General features: G+C 37.5%; 1 protein-coding gene across 1 annotated transcript in view; it reads right to left on the bottom strand.

Annotated features, from left to right (window-relative positions):
• The window catches only part of VAV3 (vav guanine nucleotide exchange factor 3), a 165,555-nt gene that overhangs the window by 111,118 nt on the left and 28,923 nt on the right, over window positions 1-25,514 (bottom strand). The window contains exon 2 of the mRNA XM_074152877.1: window positions 21,125-21,241. Within this exon, the coding sequence (XP_074008978.1) occupies window positions 21,125-21,241 (117 nt within the window). The remainder of the gene's footprint in view (window positions 1-21,124; window positions 21,242-25,514) is intronic.

Here is a 25,514-nt window from a genome sequence, read left to right as displayed (position 1 = left end):
ATGAGCCTGCCAGCAACTCCGAAAAACAGTTTGAACCCAGGTGCCAAATGCTTTTATGCAGAGGCAGCAAGGGTAAAGTGACTGCTGTAAAAGCTGGTTTTGGCAGTCATGCGCGTTTCCTCTGAGCACAGAGCCCCAGCTCCTAGCTGCGAGAGGAGACCTGAGAGGTGCTGCTGGCTGGCTCCAGGCAAACCTCTGCTCTTTCCCATGCAGGGGGTACCATGCATGCATTGCCCGAGAGAAGACTCATCTTGCATCCATTTTCTCCAGTGTCTCCACAGTGTCTTCACCTATAAAGTGGCAGAAAAGTCCTTCTCCAGACTTAAAAAAAAAAAACATCCAAGACAAAAAACCTCCTGGGTGTTGCCTGTTTCTGTTTGTAGATAAGCTAACTAGAGAGATGCAAACTACTGGGACTCCAAAAGCCCTGGGGAATCAACAACTATAAAAGCTGTAAGATTTGCTCCAAATCCTTGTAAGGAGAGGGGAGGTTGGGAGGAGGGTAGTTTGGCACCAGGAAGGCAAGCAGAGCCAGAGACACAGAAGAAAATAATTTAAAAAGAAAAAAAAAAAAAAAAAACACACACTCTGGGAGATATAAGAGCACAGATGACCAGATGTCCAAAAGGATGGGTTAAGGCTGGGTATATTTTCCCCTTTTAGTAAAAATAAAACATCTGACATAGAAATATCCAAAACTGAAGAGTTCTGTTGGTGTTTTCTTTTCACATCTCTAAATTATACCAAGCAACACTTGATGTCATATGTTTAGATTACACATATAAACAATCTATAGCATTTTTCTCTAGAACAGTAGTTAAAATAAAAGCATAACTGCAGTTTCCAACAATAGCAAAGGGCAGGTTGGACCCCTCCCTAACCAAACTCCTCCTTCCCCCTTTTCACACACTGAACATTTTTAACATTTCCTTCCTTTTATAGGGAGTGATAGGGCTGATCACACAAACTCCTGAACTGGAACAGTGGGACAGGCAGATGTAACTATGTGGGACTGCACGCACAACTCCTAAACATTACTTACCCAAAAATAAAAGAGAGAGAGAGAGAGAGGGAGGCAAAACTGAATGCTGTCCAGGAACCCGTAAGACTCAATGCCGTATTATTAGGACTGTAACGAGCAAGTTTTTCATAATTGGTATCCAATTATGGTCAGAAATGTATACATATTATACAGAAGTTGTGCTTAAAAACCCATTTTTCCAAACTTCAGGTCAGTAATGAGCCTAGTCCAAAAGCATGAAAGCTTCCCTAGACAGTTCTGCTCTTACAAGGAACTGAGAAAGTCCAAATTGCACAAGCGGCACAGTCCTGTTCATCTCTTGGTTCATTTTGTCCAAAAGGCTGAGACACCAAAGGAATCACAGGGGGAGGGAGTTTTAGCAGCCGTTTCCTGTCTGTAGCTTGTGGTTTTGGTTCTATGAATACCTCCCAGCCCTCACCATGCCTTCAGGGAGGTTAGGTTTGGGTTTGCTTTGGGTTTCCGGTTTAAGCTGTTGCTTAAAGAATGACAACCTTACTTCAGGCACTGCTGTGATAGAAACAGAGCACTTGCACACTGCAGCTAATAGCATTAGTGCAGACTGCCTTCAAGCATACTATCCTTGTGAAAGACAGAATAAAATAGGATTTTGTCCTTTCTGATGCATTATTACATTACAGGTTTTGCATGAAGGGCAAAGAAATATAAAAGGATAAGCTTAGGCCACTACCGCAAACTTAGCTGCTATTAAATCATTCCAGTTCCCTTCCTAATAAACTTGAGAAGGAAAACTTATACTTACAAACATCATTTTAAACTGTATTCAACTTTGATCAAGCGCTCACTTTCTATGCTTTGTAAACACTCTTACTGATGATACCACAATTTTTTACCATATTTTATATGGGTCATAACACAAAATAATCAAGGACAAAATAGCTTTTTTTCCTTGCATTTTAAACAGCACATTTTACTGTAATCTTGATTTTTTTCTTAAATGTAAGCATCCATTTTAAAAGCCTAATGGCCTAACAGTGAGATTATCAAAGGTGTTCAAACTTTGAACAGAATGTATTTTTTTTTAATAGGAATGGACATAAATCAGTGGTGTGTGTTTTGCAAAGTTACATTTCTTTTGCCATTTTCTTTTAACAGACTTCAAAAGACTATTTTCACACGTTGGAAAAGAACAAGCAAGAAAACCTCTCTTGAGGGGAGACCTTATCAATGCTTATAAGTATCTGAAGGGTGGGTTGAAGGAGGAGGGAGCCAGGCTCTTTTCAGTGGTTCCCAGTGACAGGACAAGGGGCAATGGGCACAAGCTGGAACATAGGAGGTTCCACTCAAATATGAGAAGAAACTTCTTTACGGTGAGGGTGACAGAGCACTGGAACAGGCTGCCCAGGGGGGTTGTGGAGTCCCCTTCTTTGGAGATTTTCAAGACCCGCCTGGATGCAATCCTGAGTAACATGCTCTGGGCAATCCTGCTTCGGCAGGGGAGTTGGACTAGATGATCTTTGTTATGGTCCCTTCCAACTCTAAAAAATTCAGTGAAATTCAGTGAAATTCAGTGAAATTCAGTGAAATTCAGTGAAATTCAGTGAAATTCAGTGAAATTCAGTGAAATTCAGTGAAATTCAGTGAAATTCAGTGAAATTCAGTGAAATTCAGTGAAATTCAGTGAAATTCAGTGAAATTCAGTGAAATTCAGTGAAATTCAGTGAAATTCAGTGAAATTCAGTGAAATTCAGTGAAATTCAGTGAAATTCAGTGAAATTCAGTGAAATTCAGTGAAATTCAGTGAAATTCAGTGAAATTCAGTGAAATTCAGTGAAATTCAGTGAAATTCAGTGAAATTCAGTGAACAGCAACCACCAGTCTGTACACTATGTATACGTTTTGGATGTTCATGACCTTAGATGTTTAAAATTAGCATACAAATGTTTTAGAAGGAGAAAAGTGCTTTCATATTCATTATTGATTACACCTCAAATATCATTTTAGGTATTCATCCCGGAGTTTAAGTGACATGTGATTTCTTCGCTCCCACTGCATTATTTCACTTTAATATTTACACTTATACCTTGTCAATTTTTACATTAGCAAGAAGGATATTTGGAGGAGACTGCGCAAAGGAGCTTTTCTTCCTCTCTTCTTCTAAAAACAGAGGAAGATCTTTCTCTTCCTGTTTGAGTTAACCGGTCACTACCACACCTCCCCCTTTACTGGATTTACTTTAACCATTGACTATAAATTCAACCACAGTGTGGCTTTGCTGAACGGTACCAAGTCACACTTGAACCATGAAATTAATTTAGGGCAGTACACAACCACCGAAGATAAGGATATTTGTTAGAGGTAAACACATACCATATGTCCCCTCATTCTCTGCAAGAAAAAAAAATTTCCCCTGCTACAGTGGGCAGTGCAAAGGGAATTGACCTCTTTGATGCAATTACCCGCCAACTCGCTCACAGTGGCTTAGAAAAGCCCAAGGCTATCTTCAAGCCTCATGCTCTAGAGATCTCTCTTTTGTACCAGAAGAGACAAGGGATTGGATCAGTCCATTGGAAAACTCACCTTGCAGACTACAAAAAGGTACACAGTACGGCATAACTGACTTTTACTCTCACTGTCTTCCACTATTATTTTAAAAATCATCATCTTTGATACAGGATAAAAAATTATACTTAAGAAGACATCCTGCAACGGGAATGGCAATACTATTAACTTCTACTCTAGAAACCTGAGAAGAGAAGTAGTTTGGTTTTCTCTGTAATCATCTGTTCATTTAGATTAAAAAAACCCACATAAATACACTACTGTAGTGAAAGAAAATACAAAGTGAGATTTATGTTCTCATTATGTTTGACCTAATTCACCTTGAGCTGGAGCCTTACACTGAAAATTACAAAATGAATGAGAGAAACTAACTTGCTAATTTTATTTGCTACTGTTTCATTATTCTCTTGCTTTGTTCCCTTCAACATGCAGGAGCTTGCATGTTGTAATATTATCTATGTATATATCTTTCCCCTCAGAGAGAGTACTGCACTTCCAAAATGCCACTGCAGAACCAAGGGAAAGTGGGATTCCTCTCTTTTTTTTATGTTTATAGTATATTTGTACGAAATTATGATAACCTACAAAATACAACCTCCGTGCTAGTCAGTGTCTGACTGACATCACATCCTTCTTTGCGCACTGACACTGATGCTGTCCTTATGCTGCCTATGACAAAATTAAGCCAGCCAGGCCTCAGAGAGCTTACCATCTATAAGATCAGTTAGAAGACAGAAAACAGACAAATAGACACTTCATTTAAAATTAATACTTTTTTTGAATTTTGATTTTTATCTGAAACACACACCTATTTAGGTCAATGTTTTTTTCCCAAGCCATGCACCTATTAGCATTATAAAACACTGAAGTATATGAATACAAGCAAAACAAATAAAAAAGTATTTGAACACGAGTGTAGAAGACCAAAAATTCCTCGCCTCAGTACCAGGCATAACATCATATTAGATGTTATGCTCATACTTTTAAAAAACAGAGCCAGATCTCATAACAACTTTACATCCCTGATCCATTCCATCCCAAGTCCTCCCCCCCCACACCAGGTATAAAATAGAGGTACTTCTTAGCCACTGTACGCTCAATGACTTGCCATCTCTAGTTAAGGAAAACAATATTTGCTTTAACTATTCCTGTCATGATGAGGGGGGGAGGCTTTATTCATGGAGGCTCCAATACAACTGTGGAGTTTCGTGCACTCAATTTCTCTTACAGGAATAAAAAGCTTTGAGTACTATTTTGAAGAATGCTTTATTCTTCTGTTGTATCAATATCTGAAGACGCACAGCTGCCAACATATCCATAACTCATCTAAGAATTACAGCACCAGACTTCAGCTGCAGAGAGGAATCAAATTTCTTTATAATATATCTAATAATGTTAAGTGGCTTATAAGAGACATCCTTCCTAGAGACTTGTTCTTCAGTTTTCACTTGTCTGCAGGTTTAAAAGTAGATTTTGAGTTCTTCAAGTACGTGATAGGGATCATACTATGTACTGTAGACGTAGATATGTGATAAATAAGTGCATACCACAGATACCTAACAAGCCATTTAGTAATATTTAATATTAAGATGTCTCTTGAAATTTCATGAGCACCGTTGACTTCAGAAATTTCTCTCCTCTGCCTTGTGCTCTTCATCCATTTGTTTCTGCCCTACAATTCAGCTTGCTGCTGTCTTAGCTGTGCTAACCCAAATTGTTAGCATGGTCGTGTCATAAATTACATCAGAGAATTAATATGCAGAGAGAAAGGGAGGGACAGATTTCTTAAAATGTTATTCTGAAGGGCAGATAGCTCCTCTGCTTGTTTCCCAGCTCAGCCACACCAACAGGTATGCTGGCATGACAAAGGGAGAAGAGCAAAGGAGAGGCAGTAACTTTTGACATTAATATTGCCTCTTAGAGTACATAGGACTATACCTCACTTTTACCCAATAGGGTTTATAGGCATTTCCAAATATTTTGTCTGAAATTGTACTTAAAAGCATTTGTGAAAGGGTACAGGACTGAACACATCCCAGATTGGTAACAGGTTATGAAACGTCATCTATGGCCAACTTCAGCCCTAATTATTCATGACAAAAACATCAGTAGCACACAAGTTCAATGAAGCTCTTCACATGAACCGAGTTGGGCATTTCAGTCAAAGACGGTGTGACAAAACCAAACACAATATCCACCTCTTTTGCAGTCAAAGCACAAAGTGCTTATGGAGATAAAATTGGAGGGAAAAAATATATTGCAATCAACCAACCATACAATATGAAAGATAAACCTTATGTGATACCGATATCGTCCTAGCAGTTTGTCATGGATATTATGGTCTCATTGAAAGGCAATGCTTGTGGTAAAGAATGTTAAATTTTCATGGGTCAGCTGCCCTGGGAGAAAAAAATAAAAATAAAAAAATAAAGATTTTCAAATATCTAAACCTTTCTTCAGGTCAGCTGCAAAATTCACAAGCTTCACTATAAGCACAGGTTGGGAGCAAATGTTTTGAAGTTGTAGTCCATGTCCAGCAGCAACCTAACTTGAGTTACACCTCTACTTTATCCATTTTTTATCTCAAATTTCAAGTCTAAACCAGAGATCTCTTAAAACAAACACAAGTTGATGAATGCTAAACAAAGCGACTGAAATAGCCTCAATGCCAAAATTACAAAGCTGTTAAACATTAGTGCTCCCACACTAACTGCAATGTTTCTTAAAATTGTGTCCCTCAATATATCTCCCTTTTACTTGGCAAGCCCTAATTTTACTGCTCACAGATATTTCTAACAGCACAGAAACTCCCTTGCTGCACTCATACCAAAAATAGTAGCTTCAAGGATGAGACAGCATCGAAAACAGTGAAATAAAGCAAAGCTTAACTGAGGCAGGTGTATGAAATGTAATCTTCAGACTTCAGTGAAGTTGGAGGGTTTGGAAAGAGAGGAGTTTTGGGAAAGATGAAAATGCCAACAGGAGAAAGATGTGAGAAAGGAAGTTGAAAGAGGGAGGGTGAGGCAATGGAGGAAGAGGAGCAATCTCATTCTAGGAAAGTAATGTTGTCAGCTTCTGAAGAGGTTTGAGATGACAAAACATCTCAAAAACTAGAAAACAAAATAAGAAAACTGAAACCAAACCTGAAAAGCAAATGAAATATACAAGAAAGTCACAGTTCCCTCAATGGTAATTTGTTTCCAAAAAAGATGCTTCATGTTTTCCAGAAAAAGCAACAAAAATATCAATGTATCAATATTCTTCATTAGCTATATTAACACTGCTAGTCTGTTGCTGTAGCTGAGGTACCTAAAACGTGCACAGAACACACAACATAGATTTTGTGAGTTAGTGGATCAGCTTCGTACAAGGTACAGCGTTTGTTCTAAAGTTAGATTTCACTTTTGAGAAGTTTTAATTACTGCTGTTCAAAAATAACACAACCATTTAAACCACTCATACAATGCTTTTTGGTATCACTTGTACTGTAGACTATGGAGGAAAGCTTTTATGACCTGCGTTACAACAAATGATAACTACTTATTTTCTATTAAGATGAAGGTCTGGTTCTTGGTCAAAATTTAGTGATACATATGTAGCAAAGAGGCCAGGCTACTGCAATACAAGTTTTATTTTTTGGTGAATTTTTGATTACAGATGTACTTACTAACATGCACAACACTGCCTCCAGCTTCAGAAGCCTACTACAACTTATTAACATCCAACAGAGCAGGCAAGGAAAAAGGGCTTCTGACAGGATTCACTGCCTTGCTAACTCAAGGTTCCTCTGGCTGTGAGAAGCTTCAGAGCAAGGGGATTTTTCCCTTAAGAATTTAGTCTGTCAAGTCAACTAATGTGGATCAATTTAAAACCATCGTGAGGCCTGATGGACTCTGTCAGACACATTCTTTTCTACCAGCCAAGCAGCTTTGATACAATGGTACCAAGTCACAACACTGATTTGAGAATGCTGGCCTTCCTTTTAACATATTACCTAACATTATGAAACAAGTTTATAGTTGAATTCGCGTCCATACCCAGAGCTCTGCACTTGCAAACATGCAAGGAAACACAAGTGACTTTGACACGATACCTACATGAATGACCAATTCAACTGTGTCCGAGCAAATTGTTTTCAACGTGCACACAAATGGCAGAACAAGATCTAATATTAGTAAGTTTAGTTGAGTAGCTTCATCTACTAGCTACTACCTATTAATAAGTATATTTTTCATTATATTAGGGGACTGAAAAAGTTTTCAAAATACTGTCATGACTTGGCATAAAAAAAAAAATCTCAACTATGTGAGCTTATGTTATTTTTACTTGGCAAAAGCCATGCTTTCTCTCTAATGCTTGTGGAAACAGCTGCCTCTAAAACAGCACCGGGATTCATCTTCACTTCCCATTTCTGGGAAACGACTTGGAAAATAACATTTTGGATTTTCTTTCCCAACAGAGTAATGCGGTAAGGCATCTTTCATGCCTCCCAGAAAAATATCTCTAAGAAGAAGAAAGCTTATACTCACTGTTACTCACACTCCTAAATAAGGCACATCTTTTCTCTTAGCCATAACCAAGAACATCCAGACTACATTCCTAGGTGCCTTACTTCCACATAATCCGCCTACTCCAACAGTAGGAGCTGAAGACCTGTCTTTTAGCATCAAACTGTACCCATGTTTTAGGCGCAGATGCCCAGCTTAAACAAACCAATACATCAGCATCCAAATTCTTTGTCCCCCCTGAACTAGGCAGAGATTTGAAAGTGTATTAGCCCTGAAGAGTGGCACACATAAACTTGATGAGACCCTCCTGAGCGCCTCCTGTCTCGCAGCGCTGCCCAGACACTTGCTAGTGGACAAAACAGCAGTAAGAGTGGCACAGAGAATGACAGCCCTTGCTGTGGGGAGCAGCCGCAGCAGAACGCACTCATACCAGCAGCGCGAGTGAAAAAAGCCAGGGTCTTCTTTCCATCGTAACTTGGGGAACTTGGCCCCAAAGCTCAAGCTGTGGCCTTCTCCATGCAAACGGAGAATGCAAGTTAACTCGAGTCACTGCAATGGCCTTGCAGCTCAACTCCACATCCAAGTTTTACACTTAAAAAGTTAGTACATCATTAACAATGTCTCAGATTTCCCCTCCTCTGCCTTTATATGCCTTTTTTCCTTTATATGTCTCAGACAACTCAGACTGCCAGCACTACATGGAGTCTCTGCTTCTGCAAACACACACACAAGCAAAAATGCACCATAAAAGCAGGAACACACCATAGAGCAGGCTGTACTTCCCCGCCTTGCGCTGTACTCTCTGTTCAACCCAGAGGTGTGCACTGGCAGAAAACTCTCTTCCTATTTCTATGTAGCATTTCCTCTGGAAAGATCTTGATGGGCTTCTGGAGTTCACAACCTAGGCTTCTTAAAAGTGTCATCAATCAGGTGTTTTTTATTGCCTTATTTTCTATGACACAAGCCTTGTTTTCTGTATTCAAACACCAGTAGTAGTTTTCACAGTCACATTTGTGAGTACTGATTTGATTAGAAATAGAAAGCTAAACCCTCCTCTCAGATTCAATGTTTTCTAATTCAATTTTAAATGAGGAATCTGTTACTGCATCTTAGAGTTTGACAGATTAACTCTGAGAAACTCGGGAAAACTAAATCTGGTATAAGTCCAAGTTTCTGACCTCTTGAGAGATCACAGCAGTTCATATATGCATGCATTGATCAATATTTGTTACAGACACCAGTACATGAATGATCTCTTCTAAACACCCCTCTATTGCATACCACACTGACTATTTTTTAATGATAACTTTTTTTAAAATTAAGAGAGGAAAACATGGCTCTAAGAAAAATTTACAGCTTAGAGTTTAAACATCATTTTGAGTCATTCCAAGTAAATGAAAACATATTTTGTGGCTTGCAAATTCTAAAATTTTATAATAATTTTATTGAACAATTTGTGTTGAAATTGCAAGTTCCTTCTTTGCAGTTTCATTTGAAGAGTTTTGGGGATTTTTCAGTTTAGACAGAGGAAATAAAACTTTATCAGAACATCAGTGCTAAGAATTCTTTTTCCTTTCTAGGGGGTTGCTGGTGCCAGACAACACTGAAAAATGGTCTCAGTGTGTGCTATTCAACATATAAGAATATAGTCTGATTCAGATGCAAGAGGAAGTAAACAAAACCACACTTGAAAATTTCTTCTTTACATGACCAAACGAGAGCAGAGACCCTCATATTCAACTTGTAACAAACGTATAAAAGGAAAAGAAGTTGAATTGCAGGATTTCCAATAAGCTATAGTTCTCTTCTTGCAAGTAGCGAGCACTTGCCTAGCAGGCAGAAAAATTTGGAGGTGTATTTAAATACACACAGGAATAACAAGACCGGTCTCCTGGCAAAAAAACAAGGGACAAAACAAAACTACAGAAACAAACCTGAAATGCAGAAATGGAAAAGGCCCAAGAAGCACTGTAGGGAGAGGGACATACACCTGACTGCAAAGCAAAGTGATGAGAGAGGCAAAGGATGAAGGCAGCAAAAGAGACAAGGCAGCAAGGAAGAGCAAACAGTAACTAACCAGGGAAAACGAGTTTAAGCATTATCTGATGAGAGCATAATTAAGTAGAAATGATCATACAGATTATGTTCTTTAGGTGTAAATCTCGATAGAGCAAGGGAGAACACAGGCCAGCACCAAAAGCCAAGCATGGAGGAAGGAACTGACAGCTCTGCAGTCCAGAGCCTGCGGCGAGTGAGTGGTCAGAGCAGTCTGCTGTCTGTACTTTACCACTTCACCACCTTCTTGTATCTCATCGCTCATCTCTCTTCCTTTTCACTTTAACATGGACCAATAAAATGAGGTCTATATAACTTCAAAACCAACTAATTTTAAGAAATCCCAGCGAAGCTATAAACATTAAAGCATGAAAACATATTCTCCTGTACATACCCCATACTTCTGAACTTGTACCATGGGGGAGACATGCACTGCTACTTGGTATCATTATTGCTTTGTTATGTGAAGTTTCTAAGTAGCACCTTTTCCTAGTGTTTAGGAGTCTACTCAAGCCATAGGTGGACTACTCGCTTCCACAAGGGAAACAGACATAAAGAAATATCTAAAAGTTCTACAATTTGAATAGAAATTTTCTCATGCACTCCTATTTAACTCCTCATCCAGCATCAGAATGCTTAGCACAGCTGAACCAATGGTTAATCTAATTAATAATACATACAAAGGCAAGATTTAAAATCAGTTTGGTTTGTGGCTCCTACTGATTCCAAATTTATGCCGCCCATCTGTGGGTGGCAAATCTCCATCAAAAAAACAAAATGCAAATGTAAATTACTCTGTAAAAGTTGAAAACTGAAGACATGTTACGCTTAAATTTCTAGTATTTCAGCTCTTTCACTAAGTTTTGGATCCTATTATCTAACGCTTGATAAATATAGGAAAATTACTTTGTCTTTCCTATGTTCTGAAAAAAAATATAATTCTTACTCCATTTTGTTTAATTTTATCAGGAAATGTCTGTAGAAAGTGAGACAGTATTGGGACTTTTATTTATTTAAAATCAGATGCCTGGTCTAGAATCCACTTTTTCCAATCACAAACCACATGCTAAAGTATTTTAATAATATTAATCTAAATAAAAAATATTTATCCTAATTTAAAGCAGCCTTGTACTAAATTGGCCAGAAAAAACCTGTTTGTTTTCTAATTAAGGTACAATCATGCTTTAAACAAGCATTTTTTTGCCACAAAATATGCAACTGAGAAAAACCATCTTATATCTAGTCTACATCCAGCCTTCAAGTTAGCATACACAAAAATGTAGACCTCACCACTTTGAAAACAGTACAACAACATTTCTAATTCAGTGGTTTGAGAACTTTCATTAATGTCTCTGAGCTAATACTTCAAGTCTCATAACAAAGCTTGTTTGCAACACTCTGATCATTTCTCACAGAACACACAGACGGTCTCTGTCCATCCACTATGTAGAGTACTCAAGTTGTCTAACCTTTCTCTTTAGATAGTTGAAAAACTCTAAGGGAGGCTCTCCCTCTCCCCAAATAAAAGACATTAAAACTCAGTCTCAAAATAAATCCAGAAATACATAACTCAACAATATTTAGTATACCAGAATAAGTTGTAAGAGAGGCTGCCATATACTCAAGTGCTTAAATCTCAAGAGATGTATATATATTGTACTTTTCAAATAAATCTATGGCGACCAAGAGATAAGATAAAATTATCAGAAATCGCAACAGCCAAGTAAGTATCTTTAATGCAAAAAAAGTGATCTCAAGAAAAACATGCACAGCTATTCCTAGCTGGCCAATTGTTTCAAACAGCTATGAATTTTCCAATTCCTTACCTATGCAAGTAAGGAAAGTGTTTAAAAGAAAACTTGAAGGTTAAAAAAAAAATATATATATATATATATAAAGAAATTTAGTCTCACTCTTTGTTCTGCTGCTTTTGAAGGGACAGCTTTTGAAGACAAGAATATATTGTATGGCATCATTACACCACATGCAAACTACAACCTCTTATCAGGACTTTGATAGGAATAATATTTAGACAAGTAGAGCCATCTCTTTAGACAATGGCTGCCACAAGCTTGGCATTGTTTCCTTTCCAAATGCCATGTTTTACTTTGCAAATCTTCATGGGTCACATCCTGCAAGGTGCTGGGTGATGTTACTCCTAGTCATCTCCCCAAGCAACACTGAAGGTATATTCAGGCACGTCAGCCAGAGGGCCTACAGCTACTGCTATGCTTTATTCCACTCAGGAAAATTACTCTCTTTTTACCTAGCACTGGGGGAGGAAAAAGCTACATAATGTAGCACTGAATCACTATGAAATCAACAGCCTCTCCGCTTGACACTTTAAACCACACTGTGAGTTTTGAACAGCAGCTTACCCCAGTGAAGGCTGTGAAGGCTGAATAGGAAATTATGGAAAACTCCCCACCAGTGACCTACATTCAGTTTTTTGCTCCACTCCCCAGCAAGGGCACAGACAGTAAATCCTCCCTCAAGTCATTTACATATTTTGGTAAAAGCTGGATTATATAGTATACTGAATTACTCAGCTAGTATCAATTAGCCGCTGCAGGAAACACATATTATGTGGTCGCACAATGTCACTGATGTATTTGTGCTCAAAACCATTCTACTTTAGAAACACTTGAAACATTTCAGCATCTTAGTCCATTTTTGGGAATGAAATATATTTATGAGAACTAGCCCTCAACTGGTTTCCTTAATTAATTCTGCCAAGTGTCCCTTACACATTCACAGAACAAAACGGTTTTCAGTTGAAGATATATTTGGACCTATACACAACTATTTAATTTGGGAATTTTATTCATTTAAGATTAAAAGTTGGGTATAAAATATGCTCAGACTAGCACCTTCCAAAAACTCAACAATATTATTTTGTCAGCTTCTTCAGCATCACACTACATCGTGCAGCGTACCTATGTTGCTACTTCATATCAAAGGCTCTTCACAGGCAGGTCTTGAGACCTATGCTGGCATATTACAGTTTTCAACTGTAACTGGGTGAAATCTAAAAACTGATTTACTTTTAGAGATTAGCAGTAGCTGAAGTGCGTCATTTAATTTCACTTTCATTAATCACCTTTTTTGACAACACTTTTAAATTCTTCTGTAATATTAGTTTCTACTTAGCAACTGTCATTATTCAAACTGTTTTTAAACAGGTTCCCAAGTTTATCTGGTAATACATTCATAATAAAATTTTACACTGAATGACTTAATTATTGAATGGTTATTTCGGAAATTAAATCCTCAGTTTTCAACCACCAACATTTAAACTTCAAAATCTCATCAAGAAAAACATGAAAATGTAAACAATCTATTTAACAGAACTTCTCCAAATAAATCTCATCTCATGCTTCACAGTTAAAAACATTTAAGATCCAAAACCTAAGATCCAGCATTTTGCTGTAACATATTTTGATCAAAAGACATCTCCCTAAATACACTTAGTGTTTGCACAGAAAGACCCAAAAACAGCAGAACACAGTTCTTTATTAGCAAACACCTCTCTAGCCCTGTCACCAACAAGTAAAAGCCTCTTAACACATTTTGTAAACATTTCTCATCAACTCATACCTATTTCCTTTTTATGAAATACTCAAAGATTGTTTCCTGCTGCAAACCATTCTCTGTAAGTTTCACTTTCTATTGAAAATGGACAGAAAAAGCAGTGAATGAAATTACAACCAATCTAACTACCAGAGCATACTTCAGGCTGAGCAAACCCTGAAAGAAACAAGCAGCAACTACTGTCTTTGAAAACACATAATTATTTAGAACTTTTCACTCAAGCACACTTCTACTTTACGTAGAACTACCAACCGTAGACAGCTGGTAGGTGGTCTCCCCCTTGCTTGCACAGAGGCAGACTCCACAGACTGAGAAGAAAAAAAAAAAAAAAAAAAAAAAAAATCACAATCCAGCCTCCCACCAGCACACTAGCATCTCCCAGGTTTGGTCCCAGGATATTGATAGCAGCTAATTTTGGAGAACGCTTATACCTGCTTAACTAACTCTTCACAGAAAATCCCACCATCTCCCTAGCTTGCAATTTGTGCCTCTTGGGTAGAGTTCAAGAGTGGCCCAAATCTCTCTGGTGGAGGTTGAGCACAGATATCCTTCAATAATGTTTAAACTCATACATGCATATAAATATATATATATAAATATATATATATATGAACTAGGAGACATCTTTCAGAAAAAGAGAAGTCTAGCTATTTCAAATCATTCCAAGGAAAAAATACAAGGAAAAAACCAAACTTAATAATTATTCTTCCTCTAACTTTTTTATATTGGAATGGAGCAAAGAAAGTCATCAAATTTATTATTTTAAAACTACACATAGATGATGTATCAGAGTCGATTCAATGGCTGTTGTCATCATTAATGCATACAACAAAAAGACATTTGCCTCCTAATCTTTGATTTTTACCAAGATGCCGTCAGCTAAGATTCAAAGTGAGCTGCAGGAAACAATAAGAAAAGCAGGTAACTGCAAAAATGCAGTCTAGCCAATTCATAGTGTTGCTTGTGTCAGTCTCTTGCTCAGACAAAAGGCCAGGCACTGAGGAAGGACACCAAACATTAGGAAGAATACAGTTTACCAGTATCATAGTAATTAAGCTAAGTTTGTTGTAATCAAAACTCTTCAAGGACAGACCAATAAGAAACTGAATGCTTTCCTATGAAGATCCTACACAAAATCATTTCACATTTTAAACAGAGTGCCCAGTTTAGTATTACTTTTGAAAAAGCATCCTACTTTATCTTAAACACAACCTACTCAAGCTCCAACTGTCCTCTTCCTCCAAACTTCTTCCACCTCAAAGAGAAATGCACACTATCAGAATTCAATGCTATGAGTTCAGCGTCTCCAGGATACGTCAATCAGATACACCTAACATTTGGACAAGATCATCTTAACAACAGAGAAACATGCTCAGAAACTCAGTTTTATTCTCTCATATTAGCAGTTTCCATTAACTTTGACTTTCCAAACCTGGTCACATTTGCTGATAAACTGAACAGAAGCCTACATTATGCAAGGACTGAAAGTTTTCTGATACTTCCGAAACATCCCAAGCGCTCCCTGGATAAGAATTTTCATTAACGATCGAATACTTGTGGTATGTTCAACGCTGTGTGATGTGGTCAAAAATGAAGATTATCAGTAGCGTTTTCATGAACTGGAAGCAAACACTAGAACTTGAAAAGTTATGACAAACCTTTAAGAAATTAATGAAGATTCATTTGGAAAGACCAGCAAGGTGACAGTCGACTAGCATTCTGTCACAAGAACATTCAAGTCCATAATCTTGAAATATTCAGGCCTAAATATATATGCTCAAGTAGAAGGTATAAGCTCACGCTAATGGTTTTAGATTTATTGAAGTTATATGCCTAGCAATTTGTATGGACTCTTTGGTGATGATTGCTGCAACAAATTATTATAGGTAAGTACACTAAATTTATCTAGTGTTTGTAATAGTTTCCACTGTCACACTATGGCAATCTATTTCTATAAATTTCCAAGGACTTTTCAAAAAGGTGGTTGATGAGCTAATACAATTATTCATCCCTCTCGTTTACCCAGCTCATCACTTTGCCCAAAACTACGATTTATGTTCTTCGGGGCTGGAAGTCATTTGTTGGTGTGATTTAAGGGAAGCTTTTAGGAAGGTTACTGAGTGTTTGACCTTTATGGAACTCCATACAAACAGAAATAATATCTAACAAATAAGGTCTTCCATGCATGCCAAGCATTTTAGCAATTTTGGTACAGGTTAGTGTTTTCTTGCTCATTTTGTCCATAGCATTTCCATGGAGAAGGAAGCTGAAAATTGTCCATATCTACCGTTTCTTTATTCTCCCACATTCACAAGTACACCTCAAGGGAGTTCAAGTGTCATTCATCCCAAACCAGTCCCTCTCACTGACACACATGAAAACATTAAAATGCTAGTCCTAGGAGCAATTGTACAGCTAGTTTCTTGAGCAAACCACTAAGCGTTTTTGTTGGGGTTTTTTTTGTTTTTTTTTTTATTCTACTACTAAAAGATCTCAGAGGATGAAGATACAGAGCTCTGTTTTTAATGATAGAGAAATGAACTGGTGAGAAAAAGACTTTCTCCATTTTAATATCTTTACAAAAATACCCCATGTCTTGGCATGTTCCCCAATGTTCTGAAGTTTTAATATGACTTTATTAGTGAAAGTGCTCATATTTTTCTCTATTACCTCACTCATTAAATTCACCAAATAAAACATAAAACAACTGAGGTTAATCTCAACTGCTTCAGTTTTATTGAAGATTTCTTAAACATTTTTCCTCCTCTCTCTTCCTGGAAATGTATATAACTTATTATAATAACTGTTGCTCTTTGTTGTGTTGATTTTGGTGTATCTCATGCACATCTGCCTGATCTTCCTGGAATCTGTTAAACCTGAGGGAATACTAACACACCAGGATCCTCAACTTCAGCATGACTTTCTGCTGCATCATAGCCCAGATTTCCTTTGCACTGAGTGACTAAAATGATCACAAACTACATGACCTTAGTATACACACTCAATGTTTTCACAGCGGTTGCTTGCTTTTACATAACTTAGCCTTTAAAGTGTCACTTGAGAATTGTCTACACTAGACATTATGTTATATGCTTTTAAACAATTAGGCACTTGTTTGATTGGTAGTAGTTGATATTGGATCCACTTGTTCGTTTTTCAAAATCATGACTGGATATTGTATATTATTTCTAGACATCTGTTGCAGGATTGAACTACTGGAAAGAGTCCAGTGAAGGGCAACGAAGATCGCTACTAAGGGGGTCTATGGCTATGTTCATATTAAATCAGTTACATCATAAAAAACACTCTGTGCTCAGTTATACATTGCTTAGACCATTTAGAAGCAGAGCACACAAAAGTTCTTTTTCTGACAATATCTGGACACCATTTTCCCTCCACAGGACCTCAAACACAACTCTCTGAGGCCAGGGAGCGTCTATTGACATCAATGGGCACTGGAACTAATCCGCAGATTCCCATTTCTGCAACACATTAGTTGCAAACTTCCTTCGGAGAATAGGGATAGCAACAATTTGTTGCAGCATACCAAACAGCAACGACTGCTGTTCAAGGAGTGTGCAGGCTCACAGAGCTGAAGGAACAAGTATCAACAGTATTTGTTGATTCTGGCACACAGGTAGAAAGGAAGAACCTGACAACCCTGTGCTAGTGAAAAATGACTCTCCAGCATGGAATTCATAATGAAAACACTGTCTGGCACCCCACACGCGTGGGAGGGCATTTCATGCTCCGTCAGGAACTTAATGCAACAGCAATAAAATTTACTGATAGAAAGGTGAGTGAGTAGGAATGAGTGAATACTGTAGAACTCAAGGAAAACCAAGTTTTATGTAGTTTTAGAAAGCATGATTAAAGAACCTTCCTATTTCTGCGTAATGTAACCCCTCTTTTTTCAAGCACCATCATTCTAAAAATAAGAAAACCTGTGCTATTATACCTGAAACAGAAACAAAACCTTCATCTTGTAACAGCTGACATCAATATTCATACAGAATGTAAGCATTAAAAAAATACTCATGGGTTTACCTGCTCCCCTATTTCTTTACCTATTCTCTAACTATTTATATGCTGCTATTTCAGCTTCACCTCCGATTCCCATCCACACCACATACACCCTTCTTTTTCTCTAATCACCAAGAGATCCAAGTCTTTGCAAAGTGGAGGACAAAGTTCAAGTCAAATTTTCATACATTACGTCAAAGCACCTGAAAACAGCTCATTTACCCCAGCTATTAAATGCAAGTTTCACCATTACATCAAACATTTTGTAATCAGTATTTCACAAGGCTATTAAAAGTCTCATGACTATATAGGCAGTTTACAGCTGCTACTTCTACCATGCAAAGGGGTTTGCTGCCATTTTCTTTGGAGTTGAAAAACACCAGAGTACTTTTTAAAAAAATGACAGTTTCCATCACCAGGTCTCTCATCTGATTTTTTTCCCTTCAATCTTATTTCCTTGAAGGCACACTGTTCGTTTACAGTTGACACATTTCTCCTGTTCCCTCCACTAGCATGCTTAAACAGCCATCGAAATCTGTCATACTAAACAGAATATTCCATTGTAAGACAACAAATTCAGTAATTTATTTATAAATTCAATTGAAGCATTTAGAAGTACTGGATATATAAGGCTTATGGAGTCACCTCACCTACATTTTATTTATATCTCACCACTAATAAGTACTTGCCAGCTTCTGACATCTCAAGGCACCTTCCAGTACACTCTGTGTTAGAGGCTGTAGATACTCCACATGCTCATTCCATCATTTATTTGTGCAACAGTTTGGAAAACAGAATGTTTCTAAACCTTGTTGTCCTTTTTGTTTGTGCCTGTAGTAATTTTAAGATCATCCATATTTTGTACGCATTTAGGGAGAGGAGTTCAAAGAATTCTTTTAGAAACAGTAGAATAACTTAGTTGCAGTAGCAGGAAAAATCTGCCGCACTGGTTTTTTGGTCTTTTGCATGTATACAACTTAAAGAAGGCTGGAGATTTAGGACTATGTTGGAGCTGTTATTCATAGGAAATAAAAAAAATGAAGGGGAAAGTTGAGAAGCAAAGAACAAATTGAAAAATATAAGCTTTCTTATTCTCACCGCTGCTACCAGCAATCAGAATTTCCAAAGTAATAAATACAATATCAGATATGCAATTGAAATCCCATGCCACTTTACAGATATTCTCAACTAACTGTACAAACAATACACTTAAAACCACAGAAATAATTCAGCATAAGGCTAGCTGTATATTTTAATAAAGTTGTAATTTTCCTCTCCACTTCCTTAATGGCCTCAAGTTCACCAACTGCCTTAGGAAGCTGACTACATACTCCTTTGCAGAAGCTAGCAAAAATATACAGATTAGCCTAAATATAGCATACTGCAACCTCCACTTGTGTGTGGCAAGCTTCCACACAAGCACACAATTGAAACAGCTGAACAGCTGAGCCATTATGCACCTAAAAGCATGCCCGACACAGCTATCGCAAGGACTGCTCAGGCTTGTTCAGTTTAACATCTCCACCTCTGCACAAGCAGCTGTTACCATGTACATAGTTAGCCTCATAAAAGAATCCCACACACCAGTGTCTTTCAAAGTTGTCACTGCATTTGTACCTGGTAGCTTTCCAAGAAAGGTGACAAAGGCCACTAAAGAGGCCGAGACTAGAGAAACCGTTGCTTGTAAGCACTATCACCATCACTAGAACTGAAATACCAGTACCAGGAATAATTAGTCTATTTGTTCTATACTGTGGCAACAAACATGGTAAAAAATGCATGTCACTGCATCCACTTTAAGAGGAGAAATAAAATTCTAAAGATCGTGGATGTTAGACAGTTTTAGTTTTTTTAATAAATTATTCCACCTATATATATTCATATTCTAAAATAAACTGTTAAAATAACAATCAAAGAGTGCCACAAACATATTTGTTGGGTTACATTCAGCCTTAATTCAGAACTTATCTACTGAATATTCAGTGATGCAGCAATAATATTTTGCACTGCAAAATACTTCAATACTAGACTGTATTGAAAAAAAAGCTGGTTATGTTGATGTGGCATGAAATGTGAAACTCAGCAATTAATTAGAACATACAATAATAAAAAATTTCTGTGCATTAGGCATAGGTATCAAAGATTTAAAGCAAACATTAAGATACCTGACTTAATAAATACCTTAAATAAGATATTGCTAGCACACCAAAAAAAAAAAAAAAAAATCCAATTTTAATTCCTCTGTACAAACAAAACAAAAATAAATCTAATTTTTAATAAGCAATACACTAAATTTGTAAAAAAGATCACATTTTAACAAAAGCTTTGGCTTACCTATGATTTATGAGGACAAAAGATATTCAGCATAACTAAAGAACAAGTGGAATTACCAGGTTTATCTTATTATACTCAAAGGACTAAAACAAGACAAACAATTCAGAAAAATAATTAGAGATTTTCGTTAACACTAATCACTGAACCGTTTCAAATTCATATTGGAGCCCTGATTCACACTTGCACTCTTACGTCACCTTTACCTCTGTGTCTATTTATAAAAAAAGCAGTGCATAAAAATTAGTTAATGAAATTATGATCTCTTAAGAAAAGGAATAGTGCTTCAAATCCACTAAATTTGAATAAATAACTATTTTTGGTGCTACTTCAGGTAATTTTTAGACCTTTTCCTGTGAATTAGGGTAATGATACCCTATGACTCAAAAGCAGAAACCGAAGTTGAAATGAACAGATGCTGGCAATGACAGATCAAACAAATACGTAGGAGGTTATGAACAATAGACTGGAAAAAGCTTTTACATATAGAATAACTAATCATAGGCTTACAGAATATACTTCAGGCTGTGTAAATTAGAATAGTCACATTAACCCACCATAGGTGTGTTTGAGTTTTACAGCAGGTTAGAAAAAACAACAGATTTTAAAACCAATTGTCAAAAAATATTTACAAGGGCAGACACATGCGTTAATTGCAAGCACTTGAGAATAAAGAAACATGTGCTCTGTGCCACATGGTCTTATAACGTATAGGCCCAGGGTTTCTGATTCCACCAGACAGCACGCACCCACTGTTTGCTACCTTCACACATTTCATATACCTTTAACTCAGCATCTTTCAATCTGAATTTTTAATTTATCTAATGCTTTTCATACCTTCAGAACTTTCCTACCAGGGATTTTTCTCTGCCCTTTACTAGCCCCTCCAATGTAAATCTAATTCTTCAGCTTTCTTAATTCTTCCCCACTGTTTTTTACTAATGAATGCTCATCCATTAGTCACAACTTGTGCACCACATCTACCATGAAAGTCTTCTATACTCAAGCATCAGAACACAGGTTTTACTCAGGATGTAACTGAAAGGATCCTTACCTTTCCAAAATCTCTCACGTCAAACAAATCGAATGCTTCAAAAAGTTCACTTTTCTTCATCCCAAATATTTCACAACATGCCGAAAGAAAAGTCCTTATATTCTTCAAGCAAAGAAACTAGGGAAAGAAAACAAAAATACTAAGCATCACGTGGGTCAATTAGCAACTTGTGTGCTCACTTTGGCCACAACTATAAATAATTCTATCAGTGAATTTTGTAGTTTAAGTCAGCACTTCCACTATGCTGGGATCTTCCACTGATTTTAATTCAGCCACAAAAGTTCCCTTCAGACTCAAAAGCTTTAACCAAAATCTGAACAGACACTTTGTGAACAGAAACTATTTTCTCTTTTTACGTAAACAAAGAGAAATGACAATATGCTACTAGATACAAATTAGTCTATAGACAGCATAGAACAAGTTACCCTAGAAGCAAGAACAAAGTTACCTTAATAAAATTATATTGATATAAGAAAGTTATTCTTCATGTATACATCAAGTGTCTTCAGCTGTTAAGATAAAAGTCTAGTTTGAATGTTTAATGAACCCACATGCACTGTTATAACACACTACAGATATTATGAATACATATTCTCCATTTGGAACCCAGGAGAGGATGAAATATGCAACTGAGAAGTCATTTACAATTTATCTAGTGGAGATTTAAGATCCTCAAACCACCTTGATTTCTGTACTGAATCAAAGCCTATTTCACTTGAAGTTATCCACATGCATCTATGATCATCTCCACCTGGATAAGAATAAAGCTTCTACCGCAATGCCCTCCTTATAAGGTCTTTAAAGCATTTTCCTGTAGACTACTTTTTGAAAGACCTTACCAGTACGAAAGACAATAACTATTAATAGCATTGCAATAACTAAAAAGAGATAGCTAAGTGCAATATCCATTTCCTGATGATGAGCACCACAAGGTACTAGTACTCCATAAAGACGCTGTTGTAGTTTTACTCTATGCAGTACAGTTCAAAAGCAAATACGATATTTATAAGCAACAGTATTTCAAATGACCCAGTGCTGTACTTTGAATATGCACTTTAAAAATACTGATACAGCAACTCAGTGTTAAAACTGAGTTCCTAGAATTCTCGTGTTATAGTGGATTCATAAGAATGAGGATCATTTACATGAGGACAGATTATAGAATTGCTATACATTACAACTTAATGTTGTTTATAAAAGCAGCGTTTTTGATATTATTCATAGAATCATAGAATGGTTCAGTTTGGAAGGGACCTTAAAGATCATCGAGTTCCAACCCCCCCTGCCATGGGCAGGGACACCTCCCACTAGACTACGTTGCTCAAAGCCCCATCCAGCCTGGTCTTGAACACCTCCAGGGAAGGGGCATCCACAACTTCTCTGGGCAACCTGTTCCAGTGTCTCACCACCCTCACCATAAAGAATTTCTTCCTGATATCTAATCTAATCTCCCCTCTTTCAGTTTAAAATCATTACCCCTCATCCTATCACTCCACTGCCTGATAAGGAGTCCCTCCCCATCTCTCCTGTAGGACCCCTTTAGGTACTGGAAGGCCGCTATAAGGTCTCCCAGGAGCCATCTCTTCTCCAGGTTTAACAACCCCAACTCTCTCAGCCTGTCCTCATAGTAGAGGTGCTCCAGCCCTCTGGTCATCTTCGTGGCCCTCCTCTGGACCTGTTCCAACTGGTCCATGTCCTTCTTGTGCTGAGGACTCCAAAGCTGAATGCAGTACTCCAGGTGGGGTCTCACCAGAGCGGAGTAGAAGGGCAGAATCACTTCCCTGGACCTGCTGGCCACACTGCTTTTGATTCAGCCCAGGATGCAGTTATTGCAGAGTGTCACAGCTATACCATTCCTAGGTGCAGAGTAATAAGTACTCAAACTGCTCACTCCAACAAAATATGTCACTTCCTTACTTTCAGCATGAGAAAACAAAATACCAATTCAACAGGGATCCCTACTTCATGTCTTACATAGAACTAACCAGTCAGACACAGAAAAAGCAGAGCACCTGATAGATTAGATTTCACACATGTGAAAGCACCAATTCAACTAGAGAAGCTTCAAGAGTAGACAACTCTATTACAAGGTTGTGGACATCAAGACAACCGCTGACAAACTCATCGCAGAGCATCACAAAAGCAATCCCTGCACAAGCTGAAGCTCCCAGTAAAGTATCTGTGACTGCCACCTGCCACACCAAGTATAAGGGGCCACAGATGTACCACGTGGAGCTGTAGCCTCCACCCTTCCCTCCACTCCAAACAGCCTCATCTGCACGTGCTCCCAGCTCACATGGGGCAGCCAGTGCTGGGCTACATAGTGGGCTGCTCAAGGACAATACTGCATTTATGCCAGGCTGTTTTTATACCTAGTGAAATTTCAACAACAAATCTAGCTTGCTTAGTCAATATCACAAGCTTCTCTGGTTTTGCAAAGATTTCAATTTTTAAGTCAGAATTACAAGATTAGAAGTCTAGGAGATGTAAAAATGTGTGTGCTTCTTCCACCATGACACTGGCAGAAAGAACAAGAAGATAAGCTCGTTTGGGAGTCCACAGTTCTAAAAACAACATGACACATACAAAAAGATTATTGGGTTTTTATATATTTTTTTCCCCCAGGTTTTTTATTATTTTTCTTAAAAGCCATCAAGGGCCACTAGGTTTGTTCAATGCAGAATACTGATTCAACTTGAATACCAAGTTACTTTCTTACATTGGCATTCTCACAACCACTGACAAATTTTTCCTCACTGGAAAACTCAGCTGCCTTTTTAAAACCTAAGTTTCGACTTTCAATTAGTTACTGCTGAAATCTGCCAGCGCAAAGAAAGCTTACAGCTGCAGTAAGTTGTTTACCTCTAAAAAGAGCAAGAAATTAAGGGAGAGACAAGAGCTGTCACGGGCCTAAAATCTGGCCTAGATTTGCTAAAGAGCATTTTAGTGAGTTGCATTTAGCTTCTTAATATAGCTAAAAGAACTGCTTCATGTATCAGCAGTTACACATAAACAAAATGCCCTTCCCATTCTGCTAATTTTCTCCTATTACTCTTAACAGAGGTCTCCTACAATAACAGATAAAGATGGCAGCATTTTTTCAACAAGATTTATTGGTTACTTTAAATTTGGAGGGAATTTTGTGACATCAGCCTTTTGTGTTTAAATTATCATTACTATGAATTATATGCAAATAGATGGGAAAGCATATTACAAGAAATTAAGTTTCCCTTAGCCCACGTTTTAAAGGAAATGTTAAAGTACCTACACTGCAAGTAATAAATTAAATGCTTTGGAATATTCCAAGAGAGACACCAAAGAAGAATCTAATTCCCCATATCCTCCCTCCTTTTTTTTTTTTTAAATACTAATTCATTAAGTGGTAAAGTGACATTCATCATATGTTAAACAGATGACATAATTATAATCTAATATTCAATAACTATATGACAACGCAGTGGTCACATTTCTTGTAGGCTCTAGAAACCACAGACTAAGCATTTGTCAAATCTACCTGCACCTGAGATAGGACCACATCATCAAGTGTGCACCAAACAGTGCCTTTAGCAGAACAGGCCTCCTGACAAAACAGTCTAACCGCTCTGCTAGTTCAAAGACTGCTTAGTGAGTTTAGTTGGGCATCTAATGATTCGATATCCATCAATTTTCTCTTGTAAAATGAAGTGAAAGGCTTATTACTAAACTATTAAGCTAACCACAGTAGCTACAAGAATAAACTGTGAGGCTACTAAAGTGAAAAATGTGTTCATATTTATATGCACTAATTTTGCAATAAAATAGGGGGGGGGGGGGGGGGGGGGGGGAGGGGGGAGGGCGTGGAAATCTTTAAAAAGAACTTGTTATATGCTACTCATGTTTTGGAAGTTTTTTGATTCTATTACCCAGGAAACTTTCAGAATGATTTCCAAAACTTTGTATTGAAGTTCTAAAGAAACAATTTTCCACAATGAAAACAAAAATTTTTATCGCTGTGGTTGTTGTACGAAGAAGTACAAATTAGTAAAAGAAACCTCCAAATTAAAAAGAGCATACACCTAAAACCTAGGAAGTTCTATAAAAGACAACCCTTCTCACTGGCAATAAGAAAAAGGCACCATCAGTCTGCAGTTTCTCATTAGTAAGTACAGTCCTCAGGATATTTGGAAACCTACTACATTACTGTGTTTCTTTTTCAAAGAGAAAGATTATACTTCGGCACACCACAAGGGAGATCATTAAAGGCATAAAGAGCAATTGGGTACCCAGTTCTCTTAGAGATGCAAGGAGAGCTAGGCATCTCTCATTTGGTCTAATCTTCAAAAGCCTCCTCCATAGGAAACGTTGTCTTTCAGTACAAGAACTGGTTTCTCTTCATTAAAAGATGGCATAA

The sequence above is a fragment of the Numenius arquata genome, chromosome 8 (genome assembly GCF_964106895.1).
Source record: "Numenius arquata chromosome 8, bNumArq3.hap1.1, whole genome shotgun sequence".
Taxonomy (NCBI): domain Eukaryota; kingdom Metazoa; phylum Chordata; class Aves; order Charadriiformes; family Scolopacidae; genus Numenius; species Numenius arquata.
This window is presented reverse-complemented; position numbering and strand designations above follow the sequence as displayed.